Source organism: Acanthaster planci, linkage group LG07 (genome assembly GCF_054643075.1).
Source record: "Acanthaster planci isolate LZ-2023a linkage group LG07, COTS_SCS, whole genome shotgun sequence".
Lineage (NCBI taxonomy): Eukaryota > Metazoa > Echinodermata > Asteroidea > Valvatida > Acanthasteridae > Acanthaster > Acanthaster planci.
In genome coordinates this window covers 17,751,957-17,771,255 of record NC_141783.1, presented here as the reverse complement: position 1 = coordinate 17,771,255, position 19,299 = coordinate 17,751,957, and the positions used below count along the sequence as shown (strand labels likewise).

At 39.6% G+C, this 19,299-nt stretch overlaps 2 protein-coding genes across 3 annotated transcripts in view; one reads left to right on the top strand and one right to left on the bottom strand.

Annotated features, from left to right (window-relative positions):
• LOC110980358 (uncharacterized) overlaps window positions 1-2,154 on the top strand; it is a 37,497-nt gene extending 35,343 nt beyond the window's left edge. The window contains exon 15 of the mRNA XM_022236968.2: window positions 183-2,154. Within this exon, the coding sequence (XP_022092660.2) occupies window positions 183-683 (501 nt within the window). The 3' untranslated portion in view covers window positions 684-2,154. The remainder of the gene's footprint in view (window positions 1-182) is intronic.
• Window positions 1,106-18,706, bottom strand: LOC110980360 (lysosomal leucine aminopeptidase-like). 2 transcript variants are annotated; one of them, XM_022236972.2, is made up of 10 exons: window positions 18,549-18,706; window positions 16,286-16,520; window positions 15,058-15,277; window positions 14,635-14,805; window positions 8,392-8,536; window positions 7,392-7,592; window positions 6,157-6,291; window positions 5,253-5,438; window positions 4,715-4,821; window positions 1,106-3,072 (listed from the first exon to the last, which is right to left on the bottom strand). In XM_022236972.2, exons 1-10 carry the CDS (start codon window positions 18,610-18,612, stop codon window positions 2,905-2,907), a joined length of 1,632 nt encoding a protein of 543 aa, XP_022092664.2. In that variant the 5' UTR covers window positions 18,613-18,706; the 3' UTR covers window positions 1,106-2,904. The 2 variants fall into 2 exon arrangements, with proteins under 2 accessions (XP_022092664.2, XP_086995651.1); XM_087139525.1 differs by lacking the exon at window positions 18,549-18,706 and adding an exon at window positions 16,639-18,007.
• Window positions 18,707-19,299: the final 593 nt, after the last annotated feature.

The window sequence follows — 19,299 nt, the reverse complement described above, 5'->3', positions numbered from 1 at the left end:
GTTGACCATAGTGCAAGTTGCCTCCATAAAGGTGCCTCGTTATGTTCCATTCATACACCTTTGAGAGCTGAGATTCTTTAAGGGGTGCTTCATTAGTTTTAATAGCTTGTGAATAGGTCAGGTTTGTCAGTAACAACCTGTAGAGGATTTTACATGACTAAGGCCTTCATTTTTATGGACAGAGACAGAGAAAGCAACTCAAAGAAGATATAAACAAGAACATAGGCTTGCAGCAGCAATGCAAGCAGAAGCTCGAGCAGCTGATGGGAACTACCCCTACTACTTCCATGAATGTAAATCCCACCTCTGCCACCAAACTGAGCCACCCAGCCCCGCTGCCAGCTCTGCCCCCTCCCACCACCAGCTCACCCCCCAAGCCCGATCTCAATATCACCAAGGTGGAGAACGGCATTGTGCTGTCCTGGAATATGAACCTGGACGCCGCTGCACCCCAGATTGAGGTCTACCACCTCTACGCCTATCAGGAATCAGACGCCCCACCCAGCACCAGCCTGTGGAAGAAGATTGGAGAGGTGCGGGCTCTGCCACTGCCAATGGCATGCACACTGACCATGTTTCAGCCGGGCAGCATCTACCACTTTGCTGTGTGTGCAGTGGACATGCACAACCAGGCTGGGCCTTTCAGTGATCCGTCCAGCATTAATCTCCCTCGCAGTGACTAGTGCTGCATTACTCATGGTAAAAACCTGTACTAATAAATTACGTTGAAAACCGATACAGAGAATGTTCTAGACAATGCAATTTACTCAATTAGACTAAAGAAGTGCGGAGTTCATTCCAAACTGCACTATGTTGAAGATGTTGAAAGATTGTTCCCCAGTTACAGAATGTAAAGAATAAAACCAGCATGCTGGGTGTACTCAATACTTTCATTTTTCAATGTTCAAATTTTGTGACTGTAACTTCATAAAACCCTTGGAATCTGATTTTTGGCAGCAAGGAGAGGGTGGGATTCATACATGTAAAGGCAACAATGGCACAAGTCAAATTTGGGAATTAAACACTTTCTGAGTCCTGTGAAGTGGTATTTTACATACCAAGATCACTTTCTGTCAAAAAAAACCCCCCATCTTTAATACCTTCATGAGAGTACATGTATCAACTTCATTCTACCACCGTGAGCTTTTAGTGTTCCACTATTTTAGCAATTCCAATATGTCAGCCTACAAATTCTTCAACAAGAAGTTGTGCAAGTGTTAACAGAGCATTGAACATGGCGGTTATGGATTCTTGGATTACCAAAATGGGAAAAAAATACGAAAGTACATTAACCTTTAATACCCTAATTCTTTAATGAATTACAGCATTTTATTCATTTTATTTAGCATTTAAAAAAGTATTTTTATACATATTTGGATAAGAATTCTCTGAAAAGGCCAAGTATTCAACAAAAGTGGAATTTCACAATTGTTTGGGTTACTTTTTTGTACTTTTGTAAAACGAAAGAATAGTCACATCATTTCTAGTACATGTACACATATTTTTGGTTTGAAGAAAGGAATAACAATATTATTATTTAAGTCCGAAATTCTGTAAATTCAGCCCCAAACTGATTCTGTGTGATAGTATGTGTTCAAAAAGGTTACCTGTTTTTCATGTTCCATTTTAAGTTTGTAAAAATGTTTGTTCCAAAGTGTTTTTTCTGTTTACTTGATTTTTGTGGTTTTCCTGCATTTGTGTGAATGGCTTTGTGATCCCACAAATCTTAGGGATGGAAGCCGAGAAAAGCCACACACATACATGCACTGGTAATTTGAAGTCAGTTGTTTGAGACACATACACTCGGATTTCAATGTTGTGAAGTACATTGTGCATGTAAAATAAAAAGTTCTTGAAAGAGGTTGGCAGGACCATGTCAAGGACATTTTCTCCTTACTAGTCCCCCCTACACACACACACCTCCCAAGAGAGTTATAAAAATAAAAATGTAATAAAAAAGTTTTTCACACTATTGAAGGTTGTAAGTATTCCAAACTGCCATGTACACTTCTTTATTGTTTGAGGTTCTCTTCAATTGTTAGACATTAGTTTGTTTCGTATAAACAACTTTGTGTACAACTTTGTGTAATTTTAAAGTTTCTATGGTTAAAATGAGACTTAGAATATGATATAAAGAAAACGATTTTAATTCAATGAGTCTGTATCAGTGTTTTCTTAAAGTTGTGTTGAGAATTTCAACTTCTCGTTTCATGTTTTGTGGTTTGTCGCAAACAAAACAGGTTTACTAACGATTTGTATTTCAGCCATAACTGTAATATATAAAATATTTTATTGTAAACAATATTTTACAATTCACAACACAGAGAGTGTGTTCAATATACATGTATTCAATTTTTCTGAAAATTACAGTACTGTTCTTGATTGCAGTTCAAGACGTTCTAGCATGTTCGTGATACCAATTTTAAATTTACAAATAGACAATTTTTTTTTTCATTTTAAAATGTATACAGTGTACTACCCATTTAAATTTGGCATGAGGAAAGGATTCACATGGATAAAGCTTGTTAATGTAGAGGGTATTCAGATAGTATGCGCAAGTTACGCGACTTAATTCCAGTAGGAAACAAGCCCATATCCGATACAAATGTTCCAAGTTCAGTGATGTTGGTATTCCACACTTGATATCAAAATCATTCATTTTTCACATTTAACTCCCACATTTCCAAACTAATGTCTATTTGTAATGGAATGAGAATCTTTGGAAATTCATTCTACAGTTTCATAGTACAAATGTATGAAAAGCAACCTCTTCCCAAAGTAAAATCTTTAAACTGATTACGTTGGGTATTTCAAAAGTGCTTAATTACAGTAAAACTTCAGAGGTCAAACAGGTGTTTGGATTTCACAAGTCTGAGCAGACCTGTCAAGAACTGAGGGCATCCTTCATAAACTTGGTTCCATAAGCACGAATGGGAAGTCGTAGGATTCCGGGAGGCCGACGTGGGAATTATTGAATCTGCTGGTCCACTTGAAGACCGGAAGGCCGTGACTAGTGGTGGGACCACTGATAGCCCATGCAGACATAGTCTTAGCCATCTGTAGATTGGTAACCTGCGGAACCGATAGCATGGCGAGGATGAGAGTGAGTGGGTAATCCCGATGAGGAAATGTGCTAGCGTTAACTCTGAGGGTGTGTGCTGGCTTTTAGGGAGTTTTACAGACTTTCCGCAGGAGCGAAAATTCAAGCTGACATTGGCATTCTGAGCAGGGTTAGTGCACCGGCTGATTGGACTACCCTTCAGGTGAATCAGAAAGACAATTGTGAAATAAGACTCCAGGGGACTTCAACCCCAGGCAATTTATGCTTAGATTAGTGCTTAAGATAAATTGCAAAAGGAGGTAACTGAGGTACAGGTACGAGGACTGCAAACTGAAGACAGTGCCACCTTGTGGATTAAGAAAGGCCATACTGGCTAGCCAAGCTTACAATCCCACATGAACCAGGATATGGGAGGGACAGCTCCCCCATCTTTATGTTGGTCACTGTTTGAGCGGAATCTCAGGAATTCTTTACAGACATCTGGAGGGATGTGTTAGGTAACAATACTCGAGGGTTTGTACAGGAATTGGACACATGGGGGGTACCCCTCCCTCCCATATCTTGCTGGTTGAATACAGCTCAAACTGGTCAACAGTCGCATCTTCAAAAATGTCATTACACAGTAGAATCCAAGTTCTCTTTGTGATAGGTTGATGTTCCAAGACACTTCCTTGACTTCTGTCAGGGTTCAAAGGATGTTGGTTAAACCTAGTGGGAGGGTGGGACACCCTCTCCCCAAATGAGCAAAATAATGAAGATAAATATAATGCATGTACATATATACATGCACAATACTATTGGGCTTACTGTCCTACTATACATAGGACATTATTATGCCTGCTTACTGGCTCAAGAAAAAATAAAATTTCTCAAACCATCGCAGGTGCTATTTATCTTGCTATCCAACTCCAATAACCCTCTCTGCCCTCACAGGTACCTATCAAACCACAATAACCCTCTCTTCTCCTTACAGGTACCCAATCAACAAGAATAACCCCCTCTGTTCTTATGGGTATCTATTTAAAAATAAACCACTCTACCTTCACAGGTACCCATTTATTAAGCAACAATAACCCTCTTGCCCTCATGAGTACTCCTTGCTGGAGAGAGCAGACTGACAGTGAAGTGATCCAGGGCTCTGAAAGTGTGCCCCATTGTTGGACTTGGACCCCCTGACCATGGTAGGAAGTGTCAAGCCCTAACTGCTAGACCACACATCCCACACAAATTTATATGTCCCCAACAAAAAGCTATGAATGAACATATATTGCAAGGCACAGTTTGCATGCATTCGGTACTCCTTGAACAAGATTTTCCCACACTATTCAGGTTTACATCCTAAACTTGCTAGTACATGCATATCTTTTGTGTCTGGTTCAAACCAGGCAGCTGATCCTGTCAAACTAGGTACTGAGAGGTCAATTTGTTGGGACCACAGGTACTGCACATGTATCGAGGGTGGTAGCTTCGTGTCATGCTAGCAAATCTGGAAGATTTTCTCTAGCTTTCAGGGCAGTCCAAGCACTAGGCAAACAATGTACATGTATTTTTAAATTACAGAGGAGGAAGGCAAAACACAACCATGAAATCAAAAGCTCCACGACACAAAATTCTGTCAACAGTCCAATTCAGTTCCAAATTGGTTGGCCTCACCTTGGTATCTGTGCAGCCCCCAGCAAAGGGATCAGTGGCTCTGAGGTCAAAACGAGAGCAGATGGACGAACTCGGATCCTTTTTCGAGTAAGTATCATGAAGATAGTCTGCAAAAAATTGTCAAAAAGTAGCTTGCTCAAAACTTCCAAATGTACAAATACATCCTCAGAAGGGGGCAACTTTCTACGTGTATGGTAAGCATCTTGTATGTTACATCTCCCGTACTTCATCTTTATTCATGATTTTGGCACACCTGTAGGATGATGCCGAAATTCAACAGAGAGGATTTTCAGAGCTACTATTCATGGTAAACTTTATTGACATGTTAGCCATGAGTTTTTTTGTCTAAATAACCACAATCTACTAGGACTGACTTCCGTGCTGGACTAGAAAGACTCAAATACAACGATACTGTAAATGTCTTGTAATGAAGATCTTGCCACGGTTTTGGCCTTTGTGCCACCTGAAAACTTCCTGCAGACATTTGAATTTCTTGGCAGACAAAAGGTCTAATGAAACAAACACTATGACTGCACACCGTTGTATCGCATGATGGCCATCATTGACTTCATGTCCGTGACAGTGCCTTGGTCACGCCGGAAAATCTCAGCTCGTACTGTCAGCTGATATGAGAAAAAATCCCCCATCTTCTTCTCCATCATTGGGTAGCCACTCATGTCATAGATGATCTCATAGAAAGGTACATTGTACGAGGGCCAGTAACCTGTATGGCAGCAGAAAGGATTGAACAATGTTGAACAGATGGTGTCCAAATCTGACCTATTTTGATGGCAGCTGTGGATTAATTTCCACAGAAACCCTACCATGACAACCCACATGTACAGACATGACAAACTGAAACAGTACAATTTGTCAGACTGTTGGAAGTTTTATTGGCTATCTTGGTCTAGTTCCTGTAAATCAATGACCAAATTTGATATTTTTGCCAGCCTCTGCAACAATGAAAGTCTTTGGTGAAGATCGACTCTCAGACTCATACATTGAAAAAAAACAATGAATTAAAACAGTACTATACAAAGAAGATAAGACAATGTCAAAAAAGGTCAGCAAGTGGTCAATTAGTTGGACATCAAATCTGATGTCTCGGCATTAAATCTGATGTCCCAGCATCAAGTCAAATAAATTCAGCTCCAGTTCACTTATGGCACGGAGTACTAGCATGTCACTATATGTTGTTAGCTGTTCAGGTATCTTGTGTCTGACAGGAAGCTGAGGCATGTCTCTCACAATATGAGAAATGTCTGTCAGACTGACTGTTACTGACTGCGTTGACTGTTACAAACTGCATTTGATGTGTTGTCTGTGTCAACTCAGCATCCAAGCCAGAAATTGGTCATGTAGAAATAGGTGTTGTTCCAATCATACTTAAAGACCTCTGACATTAGTCTGATAACTGAAGGAACTAAATCAGGTCCACACACCTGCTCTGAGAATAGCTGTTTGGTCCTCAGACACCACCAGCCCTGGGATTTGCTCTACTACGGTCAGCGTCCCATCCTGGAGTTCCCCCGATATGCGCTTTCTGTCTACAACCATGTACTGATTGTTGTAGGTGCCTGAAATTAGATTTGATTTACAAGTTCAGTTTTACTAGAGTACTTGGAGCAGATGCAGAAGTTATATTGTAGTGCCCCAAATTCCATCACTGTTTAACCTGCACATGATGGTTTTGCAAGGTCATCGTGGTCATGTCCAACACAGGCTTCCAGATTTCCAGAGTAGAGTGCTGTACAAATTGTCAGCCCAGTTCTGATTGATGTGAGCCCACATATTTGCAACCAGCAAAAGCTCAGACCAAGCTCTAGATGCATGAATTATACCTGGACAAATTAATTTTGGCCTTTGTCAGGTTGGAATTTGACTCCACGATCAGCAGGTTAAGGGTGAAGCTACTGGCCATATTACATGCACAATGGCTGCCATGCACACCGTCCATTTTATGGTATTCTCCTTGTGCAAATTGTCCAAAAGAATCTCCATAGATAGACTTGCCGCACGCATGGTGCAGATGGCATAAACTGTCTCGTATCCAGGATTTACACAGTAGGCATCACTTCTCAGCGGGCATTATCAAATGTTAATACACAGTTAAGTTCCACATTGTTGAATAGGGAGACTGTCTGAGGTATTTATGATTGTTCTTAATCATACTCCACCCCAGGAACCTTGCAGGCATAATAATGGAAGACTATATAATGAAATACCCAGAGGTGCCCACCCAAGAGCACATTAACTAGGAGTCCAAAGTTATTACATTTCTATTTTGAGTGGATATATCTTCATATTGTAATACAAAAAAAAATACACAAAGTGAAAATCAATAGATGGAACAAAATGTATTATTGATTTGCTCACTTTGGAAATGGCACCTTTTTTCAGTTGGCAGACCCCCGCAACAATAATCCCTACATACCGGTAGTGTATAATCAAGGCAGAGGCTAAGCCAGCATTGGACCCATCCGATACTGTTATCAGGGCGTCACTCAAATTTATGCTGCATGTACTAGTGCATGCGGACTAGTGTGTCCAAGCGATGTGTTGGTCCTACACAATGCCACTGTTCCACAAAAGAGCCCTGTTTTCATTTTAACTACCAGTATATACAAAAGTATTGCAATAATTATAAAGAGACACTGACAGCTAGCATAATACTCACCTGAGTTGTATCTGGCCACGAGTTTTCCCCACTCCGCCCCACTGCCTGCCATCAGGTTGGCCACCCGAACCCGTTGCCATGCCAACAGAGACTCCAGCTTCACCATCTTGTACAGGGTTTGGTTAAAGATGTTGTTTGTTGTCTGCAACATCAGCATGTCACTACCGAGAATGTAGAAGTCATCCAAGGATTCCAACATACCTTATGAGGTAAAAAATAATAAGATTTTCTCATTTCTACCTGGTGCCTGAAAAGCTTAATTTTGCAAATTCAGTGACGGCATTAAACTTTTCCTCTGGACCGTAGAACTGTAAGGCCCCTCAGATAAACATCACTGTTAAATTACCTGGCAACAAAGCTCGTATGTGCTCCTTGCCACAGCAAGAGATGCTGTGTTTTTAGATAGTAACGACATCTCTGAAGGTACCAGGCTCCTATACACACTTGGTTGAGCTGCACCAAGCATGCACAACCACCTTCAGCTTGAGCATGATTGGAAAACTTCCCATTAGCCCGTCTTGTCTTTGCTAGTGAGGGAGGATATTTAGTGTTGAGAGTACACAGACATGTAGCCAATATCTCCACAGCAGTTTTGAGAATCTTGCCTTTGTCATGTCTAACTAGTCTATACGTCTATTTATAAAAGTTATTACAACCCCCCTGCGGTTCGAAAAAGAACCAGATGGTACTCGATGTTTCGGACAGTATCAGGAGAAACACAGAGTATCCCGCAGTTTTTTTCAGAACCACACATACTCACAAGAGATGTTTCTGCATGGTGCTGTACAACTTGCCACCTTCACCACCACAAGCTTCATAGCTCAGGTTTGAGGTAATTTGGAATAATACTTGTAATCTAAATCTAGTGTGATCTTTAAACAGTGCCTTAAAAGATCACAAATTAAGTACACACATAATGACAGTTGTGCCATATGGAGATAAAATCATGGGTATAGCATGGTCCATTTAACATTCATTTAAAATCCACGCTTTACCTCACCTGGATAACTGGAAAATGACATGGCCTTTGCACTGGCACCGCGGAATGCAAGCTCAAAGTTGTAGTGCTTGTAGATGCGCAGCATGCTGTTGTAGAAAAACCAGGCTGAATGTGACATGAATAGGTCCTCAAAGCCAGGCAGAGCCTACATAAAATGGTATAGAATTCCATTAAGATTGAATGTACATACCTTTGCTCACAGCAGATTGGGTTCAGAGACACTAACTAATCATGGGCTGGACGTATACACTGCAAGGGTGAAGCAATATTCATGACCATCTTAATCTCTTAAAAGCTCACAAATGTACCACTGGCCCTGGATTTTCAACGTGAGTTCATCACACTGAGGATGATTTGTCTATGAACTCACAGTTAACATCCTGTTGCCAACAGATACTATTACATGTGTAGGTGTCAAGAAAGTGTGCTAAAAGGCCTACAGTGTTTAACCTAATCCTCTTCACCAGGAGTACAGAGTTGGGTCATTAAAAATTGATCCTGGGGAAGAATCCCTGGCAGGATTAGTCTCATGAGGCCTAGGTATTTCCTCATAACAACCCTGAGGAATTTATTTCATGGCAAAGTGGTTCTTTAATAAGAGTTCAAGTGATAAGATACTCAAAGTTTCCCAATCTTTGACTGAACGAAAATACTCCCATGCTACATTTCAAGTTAAGCGATGAAATGAGAAACATAACTTTATATTGAAAAATCATCTCCAAGGGGCATTCTTTGAACATGTATGTCAACGAGTCACGCTGTGTCTCCCTTGTGCCGAGGCTCAGTGGGTGACCGTGAACATTCATGACACTCTATGTACTCCGGGAGTCTTTCAAAGTCATTGAACTTGCAAGGAGGAAAGGCATTTGGATAGTTTATGACTCAATCAGAGGAAACTAACCAAATTCCATTCTAAAATTGTCAAAACAAGACAAGGTGGGATTTGCAGTGCTCCACATGGGCTATAAATGCTTGGAAAATGTGCCAACTAGGCTTGCTGCACATGAACCCGATGCAAACATTCTATGTCTCCCTGGACCTGATGTGATGGAAAACTTTCCTCTGGATTAATCTTGAGAATAACGTAGACTGGGTTTCTTCGGGCTCCCAGTATTAAGATGTAGGCCTTCAAGGTTGGTTGCCTTTTCCCAAATTTCTACTTGAAACATATCATACCTTTTTTCACTTTTAGACCTCTGCTGTTGTGGCTGTTTTCAGTTTCATTTATGACAATTTAGTCAGACTCTGCATTTTTTATCTTTCTATACTGAGTAGGTTCTTGCAGATGATGTGATTGCATTGACAGATATAATGTCAGTTTCTGCCTTCAGAGTTGCTTTGCATCCTTGGATTTTACAGTTAGCTTAGTGTGTTTTTCAGGATAAGTCTTCTTTGATTTTAATATTCCTTTTCCAAATTTGATGTCTTGTAATGTTCAGTATTTCTGTGCAGCTTTATTTAGTTTTTTAATGTTTCATCTTTAATATTCTTTTCCTCTTTAAAGCGCTTTATGACTTGGTATAAAGCATTATAAAATTTAAAGCAGGACTGGCACCATACCACATCTACCACTACCACAACAATTACAACAGCTACCACTGCTACTACCATACCACAACTACCAGTGTTGTAACCAGGTCATTTTTCCCAAATGTAGTCAGGTCTCAAGTCAAATTTTTCTAAGTCAAGCCCAATTACGAAAAAAACGACTCAAGCGACTCAAGTCCAAGTCAGTGACTTGAGTAGAAAACACTGACAACAACTACAACATGACCACTGTCACAACAACTACATGCACATACCATCATTACAACAACTACCACATACCTCTACCACAACCACTTCAACATGACCACTTTCACAACTACATGCACATATGTACCATCATTACCATAACTACTACAGTAGCTACCACATACTTCTACCACAACCACAACACGACCACTGTCACAACAACTACATGCACATGTGCATCATCATTACCACAACTACCACAAACACTACAACACGACCACTAGCACAACTACATGCGCATATGTACCACCGGTTACCACAACAACTACCACGACCACATACCTCTACCACAACCTCTAGCACAACTACTACCATTACACTTAACCCACAGATTCAGCATTTATTAAGCTATATGGGAGGGCAAATTGATGTTCTCTGCAATAAATTTTGTCAGCCAGTGTGAAACAAAGAACCTGACTAGCATCTTCATATTCTTAGTATATACTTGAAAATCAATCAATCATTCCATCAATAATTCCACTGATCAATAAATGAATCTATCAACAATTTAATTTCACAAGTACTGTTTACCCAGTGTTGATAGGATTGATAGCCCACGCAGAAAAACACCCACAGTCTTTTTGCAGATGTCTGACCACTTACCCACCAAGTTTTGGGGATAGGGCTAGCCAGTTCAAATTTGATACAGCAGAGAGTACAGGAAATTATGTCTTTTGGTATGTTTTGTACTTTTGCATCCAGAAGATCACAGCAAAGTCTGGAAGCTCAATTGTACCTTGCATCTGGGTTAGGATACTGTTTGCAGTGTATAAGATTAAAATTTTATGGACATGCTGTAGTTAAACAGGAAGCACATTTTTGTACCATTGTAGCGGTCAGTGAATCAACTACCCGGTACCATATGGTCATCAACTTGAAGGCCAGTTGGCCCATTGATAAAATTTGGTCCAAGTTCACATTGGACCAAAGGGGGGGGGGGTTTGAGGATATTAAATGTACCCACAAGTTGATCTTTTTTCAAGGAATGGTATTTCTTTGAAATGAGGTTGTGAAACTTGAAACTAAAACTTGTTATCAAACTTGTTATCATGCCGGAGAATTTTCCTCAGTCAGCTCCCTGTCTGATTGTGAGAAGCTTTGCTGAGTCTGAGAATAAAGACACCTGGATTTCATGTTGTTCTGTGAGAGCTACATGTACATGTATGCTTCTCTGACCAGGACAATTAGTTCTGGGTCTATTCAATGAGACTCAAAACCAGGGCTACAAAAAGTCTGCTTAAAAGCCAAAGACAAGATTGTTTACACACTAGTAGTTTGTTTCTTTAATCCTTTAAATAAAGAAAATATTTGGACTTCACATAAACAACAGGATATCAAGCCAAAAGAAAATGAAATATGCAGAACGATTCAGCACCTGCTTTACACCTGAAGAAACCAGTCCCTCTCATGATGGCCACCTGTGACTGCAAATAACTTGCCAAGTTCAATGAACTGACTCCTGTGACTTAACGGGGAATCCAAGCACTCTTCTGTGGAAAGATGGTTTCCCCACAAATATGTTGAATGATTTATTGTCTTTCATGTTCACTTTATTCCAGACTAGTCAAGTACTAGAGATGTTGGGCACATGTTAGCATGAGTTGAGCAACAACTTGTTTACAAGGTTGATTTCATTTAATTTTGGCTCGTTTTCGGCGCAATTCATTCCACCTGGGATTAACATGTCTTAAGTCAACCATTTTTTATGGAAGTGCAGTGCTAAATGTATACTCGCCATATACACGTATGCAAGTTGTACTTGTACATACATGTACATGTGCGTCTACCCTAGTAACCCTTTCGATAGTTTCTCTTACAACTGACTTGTTGAAGGGTTGTTGTGTTATTTCTGGTTATTTTACTTCGTTAAAGTTTGTGCTAAACTATGCGCATCAATTCTTGGCGGATATCAGCACATTATAAATATTCCGTATTATTATTAACATTATTCTTCTTGTTATCATAGCTCTATAAAAGCACTGTCCACTTCATTAGATGCACTCCATAAGACAACTAAAATAAGGCAACATCTTAAGACAACTTTAATTAAGTCTGGTATACATGTAACTTGTAAACAACCAAAAGGAGAATATACACATAAGTCATGTTGCAGCACAGTAACCTCTGGTCCAATGATCAAATCTACCGAATTCCCCTTTTCCCTCTAGCGAAATGAAAAAAAAAAATAGGCCTCCACAATTGTTGGATGTTGGGGATCCGTTTCAGGTAATGTAAACAAAACGTGATAAGAATTAGAAGCAGACAAGTACAAGAAACAAATGGTTCTTTTGAATTGGCTCTGCTGAATCCTGAAACCCTGAACAGCACCAACACAGCCAATTCTCTCAACTTTGCATTACTGGAACTCTGTCACCACATTTCCAGTCAACATCGGTCATTCAACCGCAGTAGCCACTAAGCCGGCAGACAAAGAGGCAGCGTCAGGTTTTCTGTTTAAAGCACACCTTTGTGAATATACATTGACATTTTGCCAATAACTGTGTCAAGGACTCATGGCTGGAGCTCACACTTAACAGTTAGGGCAAAAGTTTACATACACTTTGTAGAAAACAGTTTTCTATAATTTCTTGCTGCTTGAAATAGTTTTGCCGACTTTTTCTTTATGAGGTCAGACAAACTGTATTTAAACTTAATGTTAATAGTGTGTACTGTTCAATTGAAAATACTCAAGAGACATTTTTTATGGTTCAACATATTAATATTTCTGAAAAATCATTTTTTGAAAATTTACTGGTATATGTACGTGTACAAACTTAACGTTAATAGTGTGTACTTCTATTGAAAATACTCAGAGACATTTTTTATGGTTCAACATATCAATATTTCTGAAAAATCATTTTGTGAAAATTTACTGGTACATGTACATCTGTCCCCCCCCCCCCGGTCGTTCAAAAACACTCCAGGAAGTGGTACACTTCATCTATGAGATGTGACCCACCCACCCAAATATGTGGCACTAAATATTAGGGTTGGAGTATGTAAAATTTTGATTATTTTGTAAATATATATATATGACTCACACATGTAGTGTATGTCTCTGGGTGTTCTTATTTGAGGCATACACTATGTACAGTACATTAAGTAGAGGCCCATCTTGTCTGTCCTCATGAAAAAAAAGTTGGTAGGAATGAGTGAAGTTGTGAAATTTGAGGAAAACTGTTTTTGTTCAACCAGGTGTACATATGTAAACTTTTTGCCTAAACTGTACATGTACATTAGTACAAGTATAAATGTATATGCAAATTATCCATTTCAATCTATCATTTCACAGTTAATCTTCCAATCTGTGGGGTACATGTGATGATGGTTTTTCCCTCAATAGAACTTTGCACCACTGTCAACCCTTCTCAAATGTATGAAAGCTATTTGACATATATATCTTTTAATAAGACAATTTGTATCCATGATAAATGAGGGTGCTGATGTCATTCCAGATAGACACTGTTCATTAGGAAGAAATTTCAGCTCAGCTTGTGAACCCAAAATTTGCTAACTAGGGTAGATGTTTTTGACAAAACTTTGCTTCCTGGCCCACAGACGTGAAACAAGAACAAATCACCAAGGAAAGGAACTTTTAAGACAGCAAAATATGCACAGTCTTGACAATTCATTTTGCTGAAACAACAAATATTTAGGATCTCTTCCCTTGGATAACATTACACATTTGCTCATTCATATGCAGATTTGTTTAATCTTAAAAATACAAAATGTTCCATAGAACCCTTTAAATGGCATAAAAGAACACTGAAAATTTGGTAAAACTGAAAACAAACACTAAAAATTTGGTAAAACTGAAAACGAACACTGAAAATTTGGTAAAACTGAAAACGAACACTGAAAATTTGGTAAAACTGAAAACGAACACTGAAAATTTGGTGTTAAGACAGAATGCACAGATACATTTTCAAGGATTTATTTTAAAATTGCATTGCTTGGACCCTTTCAATTCCACTCTAAACCACTTGAAATCCTGTGAAATCCAGTCTCTCTTTTCCTAACAGGGACTCTTAATCCCAAATGCGCATGTCATCTTTTTCTCTGCAACACAAATTCCAATTCACACAACGCACAATATACATCTAGTTCATGAGCCCATCTTCCAGAACAATACTTCAAACCCTTCCACTGTTTTACATGGGGTCATGTCATTCAGAAAACAGTAGCAATCACACTGTCAGATCTGAGTTCTTGGAATTGTTAAGGATTCAAGTTTATCATTACCAAGGTCAAAAAGGAGTAAGCAGTAACTCAAAGTTTGTTGATTTTCCGTGCAAATTCTATTTCAAGGGGGAACAATAGAAGACAGTTTTTCAATTGCAGCAAAAATCCCCAATTTCAATGTCCTGGATGTCTATCTGAATAAAATTCTTAATCCTCATGTAAAGCAGCGTGTTCTGAGTTTTATATTACTGCCTAACATGTACATACCTTGATAAGAACTGAACAGTGCCCACTCATTCGGAAAAATTTCTGCAGCTCATCAGGCGTTGCCTTCTGGATGTCAGGAAAACTTGACTGGTTCAGGACATGCTGCAGGTCTAGGATATCACCAATGCCATTTAAGAACAACATCGCAGACAAGTCCAGATTAGGCAGAGTCTGGCAACAGTGTAATTGGAAAACCACGAAACAACAGTCTGAGACAAATAATAGTAAAATATGAAAACTGGTTTTGCAAGGCATCCAGCAAAGCATGGAAAAACCACAACAGAAAATCCAAGAAATAGTTTTGGAATGTTTTTGCAATGGAAGTGTAACAAACCAAAACAAGCAAAGTTTTAAAAACGGCAGAGCATGGCAGATTAGGTATCAGACAGTCTTCTAGAATATCCAATATAAGGTACCCCGTACCTTGTTCTGGCAGGATACCATATTGTAACCGATGACGAGCCCGTCCAACTGCGCTACCACCAGGGACAACCCTTGCCAAAATGGATCGTTTGGATTCTTAGAGATCATCTCTCGCATCCACAAATTCTGCTCCATGAGAAAGGCCATCAGCTTGGCTTCAAATGCCGGCTTACCGGCCAGGAAGGTCTGGGCATAGTTGATGTAGTTTTGGTGAATTCGTCTGCAGAAAGATTAACAAGAGAAAAAAATGTAATAAAATGTTCTTGAAGTGTATGACTTCCTTTTAAACTTTGTCCACGAGCACGACATGAGCCCTTGTTACGAGTCAACGGTGCACAAGGCTTGTTTATTATTACACAAACAGACGACAAAGAACTGGACAACTCTTTACTTCATTCGGTTTGTCAAGCTCTGAAGCACTGCAAACTTCAAGATTCTGTCCAAAAAATTACATTTCCCATGTCTCTTAACTCACTTCAGCTTTGTAAACATACGATAATCTAAATCTTTAATCACTTTCAAAAGTGTATCACCCAAATTCTACATACATGTACATGTACGTGTACATGTGCTTCGTTACGGTGTTGAATGATGGTTGGTTCTTTCAAGGTTACAATCCAGCGGTGGATCCAGTGAAGGGGGAGGGGCATCCACCTTTACAGATTGAGGGAGGCATCTCAAATGGAGGTGGAGCTGTAAACCCAAGAATTTAAGTCTCACTCAAGGCATTTTGAGTGATAATACATGTGTCTGTCTTTCAAGTCAGTTCAGATCTACTGTCTGCAAGGTGTTTAGACCAAATTCTAGTATCTGAACCATACCTTGAACTTATTGAGCAATGCTTCATTGCTCTTTCCCCTATTACCTGTTTTTTCCACTTCATATTTGCTTTTTTGTGGGAGGTGGGTCGTCATGTGGTAGGATGGCTCTGTAGAGGTGCTGGTCACCTGTTCCATCGCGCCATTCACTGGCTTTTTAAGCATATTCTTTTTTGCATCCATCATCTGTTTGTTGTTGTGCCATGTCAATTGTTTTATGTTTTTAACTTCAATTTTTTGGTTACATTTTACAATGTATTGAATTTTTGGTTTAATAGCCAGTGGAAAAGTGTAATAAAGTAAATAAAAATAAACAATTCCTGACCTTTAAAGCTTGCAAATTACATGCATAATAATTAACACAATTGTTAAATCAGCCCAGTTTGGATCTAAAGGCATTTGAAACTCACTCTCCGGTAAGAATTCCTTCCATCACACCGGCAGCAGTCATCCGTGTCAGGTCCTCCTGGAAATCCACGGAGGGGTTGCTGAATTTGACATTCAGGACACCCCATCCCGTCTTATCGGAGGTGTCGTTGAAGGTTCCGTAGGCTAGGGATCCGTCACCTTTGTCCAACTGGCCACATTTGACATAGTAGCGCCGGTGCTGGTTATCATAGTAAGCAGTCCCATTCGTGACCTCACCTGATACAATAAGATACACTAGTGCTGAGTCTGATTTGGGCATTTTCTAGTAATCAGTATGAAGGACAATATTAATAACTTAACAAAAGAAAAAGTGGAATTGAAGCATTTTACCTACCAAACTACCCACAGCCTTGAAGCCATGTCTGTAATCTGCAAGCGTTTACACCACAACTACTGTAAGTGAACCTACATGTATCTGACTCTACAAATTGCACTGTTAACATTTGGCATGTTTGGACATGTTCGGGCAATCCTTCGTGATCATTAAGAAAAGCAATTTGTAGAGTCCCAGTCAGACTAAATTTTTCTCTGTAGGTACTGCACCTCTGGCTTCCTAGGCCTACACCGATGTGAAGTTAATTCCTCGTTCAACGTTCGACATTCAGTGTTGAACAAGTAACCATTTGATATTGCAAAGTTGAATACACTTGTAACCATTTGACATTAAGGATGCACACCTCTAAAAGCGATGAAGTACAAAAGGGACAAAAACACCACACTCCGCCACAATGCACATCCATTCACATGTACAGTGTACTCCATTTACACTGTAGGCGCCGTTTCAACAATGATGTACACAATGCACACAAACAACTCTCTTCCACAAGGGCAAAAGGTTTTTCAGGGTCAAACAAGCCCTGAAATGTTGGCAACTTTTTTTACCGCAGTGTGATTATTAGAGGAAAAAGGTTAGTTTTTATATAGTTTGTTTCTTCGAAACTATTTCAGTCAATCAAAATAATATACAACTATTCCACGCCCCAGCTCTTTAACTTTTTCTTTTCGAAGTGCTTCTGTACACTTTAGCGACCCCCACTGCCTGCATTTCAACCACGGCAAAGATCTTGTCAGTGGAGAAAAGGGAATGCCTCACACCACACTTTCCCCAAACTGAAATAAAATACCCAAACCCCATGGGGTTCATTACCTTTAGCACATTGTTTCTGTTATAAGGGAACAAAATCAACAAATTCTACTTTTTTTTAAAACAACGTATCTAAACAAGTTTTTGGTGATGTCCTCTTTCATATCAGAATGGAAAAAAAAACAGGGCTTTTTGTTTTTGAGGGAAATTTTTGGGTAAAACGGCAGCAATGCATGACCGCCCCGAAGAGCTGTGAACGAAATATTAGCAAATGTAGTCAGATTTCTTGACCTGGATGGAGGTTTGTTTTGATGAATCCAAAATGCCCGAGTCGGGTAACCAGACAAAAAACAAAATGGCGTGATTCGACAGAGTGGTTGTCTTTTGCCAAACTCGGGTTAGAAATTTGAGTAATGGATTTGGTAATGGATTTAGTAATGGTTCCTTTTGGTCAAAATCATTAGTCAGTTTGAGAAAGTGGACTTTGTTTCCTTATTACAGGAACAGGGTGCTAATGGTAATGAACCCCAACCCCATGGCCCTCGTGAAAATTAAATTGAATCGGATCAGTGGCAACTCCTAGCAACCTAGGGCATGGTGTTTTTGAGGGTCAAACAAGCCCTGAACTAAATGTAGCACAGTTGGTTTTTTTTTTTTTTTGTCCTTTTTGCACTACATCTCTTTTCGGGATATGCATCCTGAATGATAATGTCAAACAATTACTTTACGTTTAACAATGAATGTTGAACGTCAAACGAGGAATTAGTCACTATTAAACATCACACCAGTAAGGGATACGTACATTGCACATAACATGTAACAACAGGCGCCATTTAATTATAAATAGATGTGTGCCTGCATGACTGTTAAAAACTGATAGTCTGATGTGGAGTTCTTCCCTCAAAGGCTTTGATGGTGCAATTCTTAAAAAAGAAAAGAAAAAAAAAGAAAAAACTCCATCATCGTCCCGTATCTCCTCCTCACAGTACGCGTACACGCGGCCCATGCAAAATCACATCCCTCTCGACCACATGATAGAATCACATGATGACCCGAAGTGATCAGTAAGCATGGTAAGGCCAGCTGGCTGAATAACGTTCTGCAATTTGTAGTTTACAAACAGCGGGCAGATATCACTAGATCCATCCCTCTGTGCTTACCATGAACCGTGAAAAACATGTTTATTCCACAAGAGAGCAGAAGAATGATTTTGGAGAGTGGCATTTTGGCAAATTTTCTAGAGACAAGCGCCGTACTAACCGCAGTCTACATGTACATGTACATGTACCATAGAGCCACAAACCCGTCCGCGCCCGGCCGGCTGCCTGTGTACTTAACAATAATAGACTCGACGTAGTCTAGGTATCACTTATTTTAGCCCGCGCTGGCCAGGGGAAGCTGGGAGTCCAGTCGTGAAAATAGCTCCATGGTCTTCTACCAAAAATGAATTTGAAAAAAAAAAGTACGATCAGGCCTATATTGACAATTTTTTACGCACGACATCCTACTCAGGTTATTTTGTTCATGGTGAGCATTATTCTGTCATTCTGAATAGGTGGTTATAAAATCTATCATATAGGAACGTTGAAAAAAATCTGACGGGCTTTGGCACCCTCCCGGGCAAAATTCTTGGATCCGCCCCTTTTGTGGCCAGTTAATTCGGAGCTTATCAAGAAAAGAGAGCCCTTATCTTAAAACATGTTGCGATGTATTTTCACAGCTCTGGATAAAAAACCATTGATTTTAAGTAACTAGCCTTGTTTTAAGTTCAATTTTTGGTAAGCTATGCTTTTTAAATTAAAGGTAAATTTTGGACGTCCATGTCAATGCAAATTTTCATAGCTATGAGCAAACTGTGATGTCATCCCAGGGAGGGAACCTCAAAGTTGCATCAATTTGTGCACACACACA

Coding starts and splice junctions, on each gene's coding strand:
- LOC110980360 (XM_022236972.2), bottom strand. CDS start 18,612: ATGCCACTCTCCAAAATCATTCTTCTGCTCTCTTGTGGAATAAACATG. Junction 8,537..14,634: donor ACTGTTCAGTTCTTATCAAG/GTATGTACATGT, acceptor CATTTTATGTAG/GCTCTGCCTGGCTTTGAGGA. Junction 5,439..6,156: donor AACAGCTATTCTCAGAGCAG/GTGTGTGGACCT, acceptor GCTGCCATACAG/GTTACTGGCCCTCGTACAAT.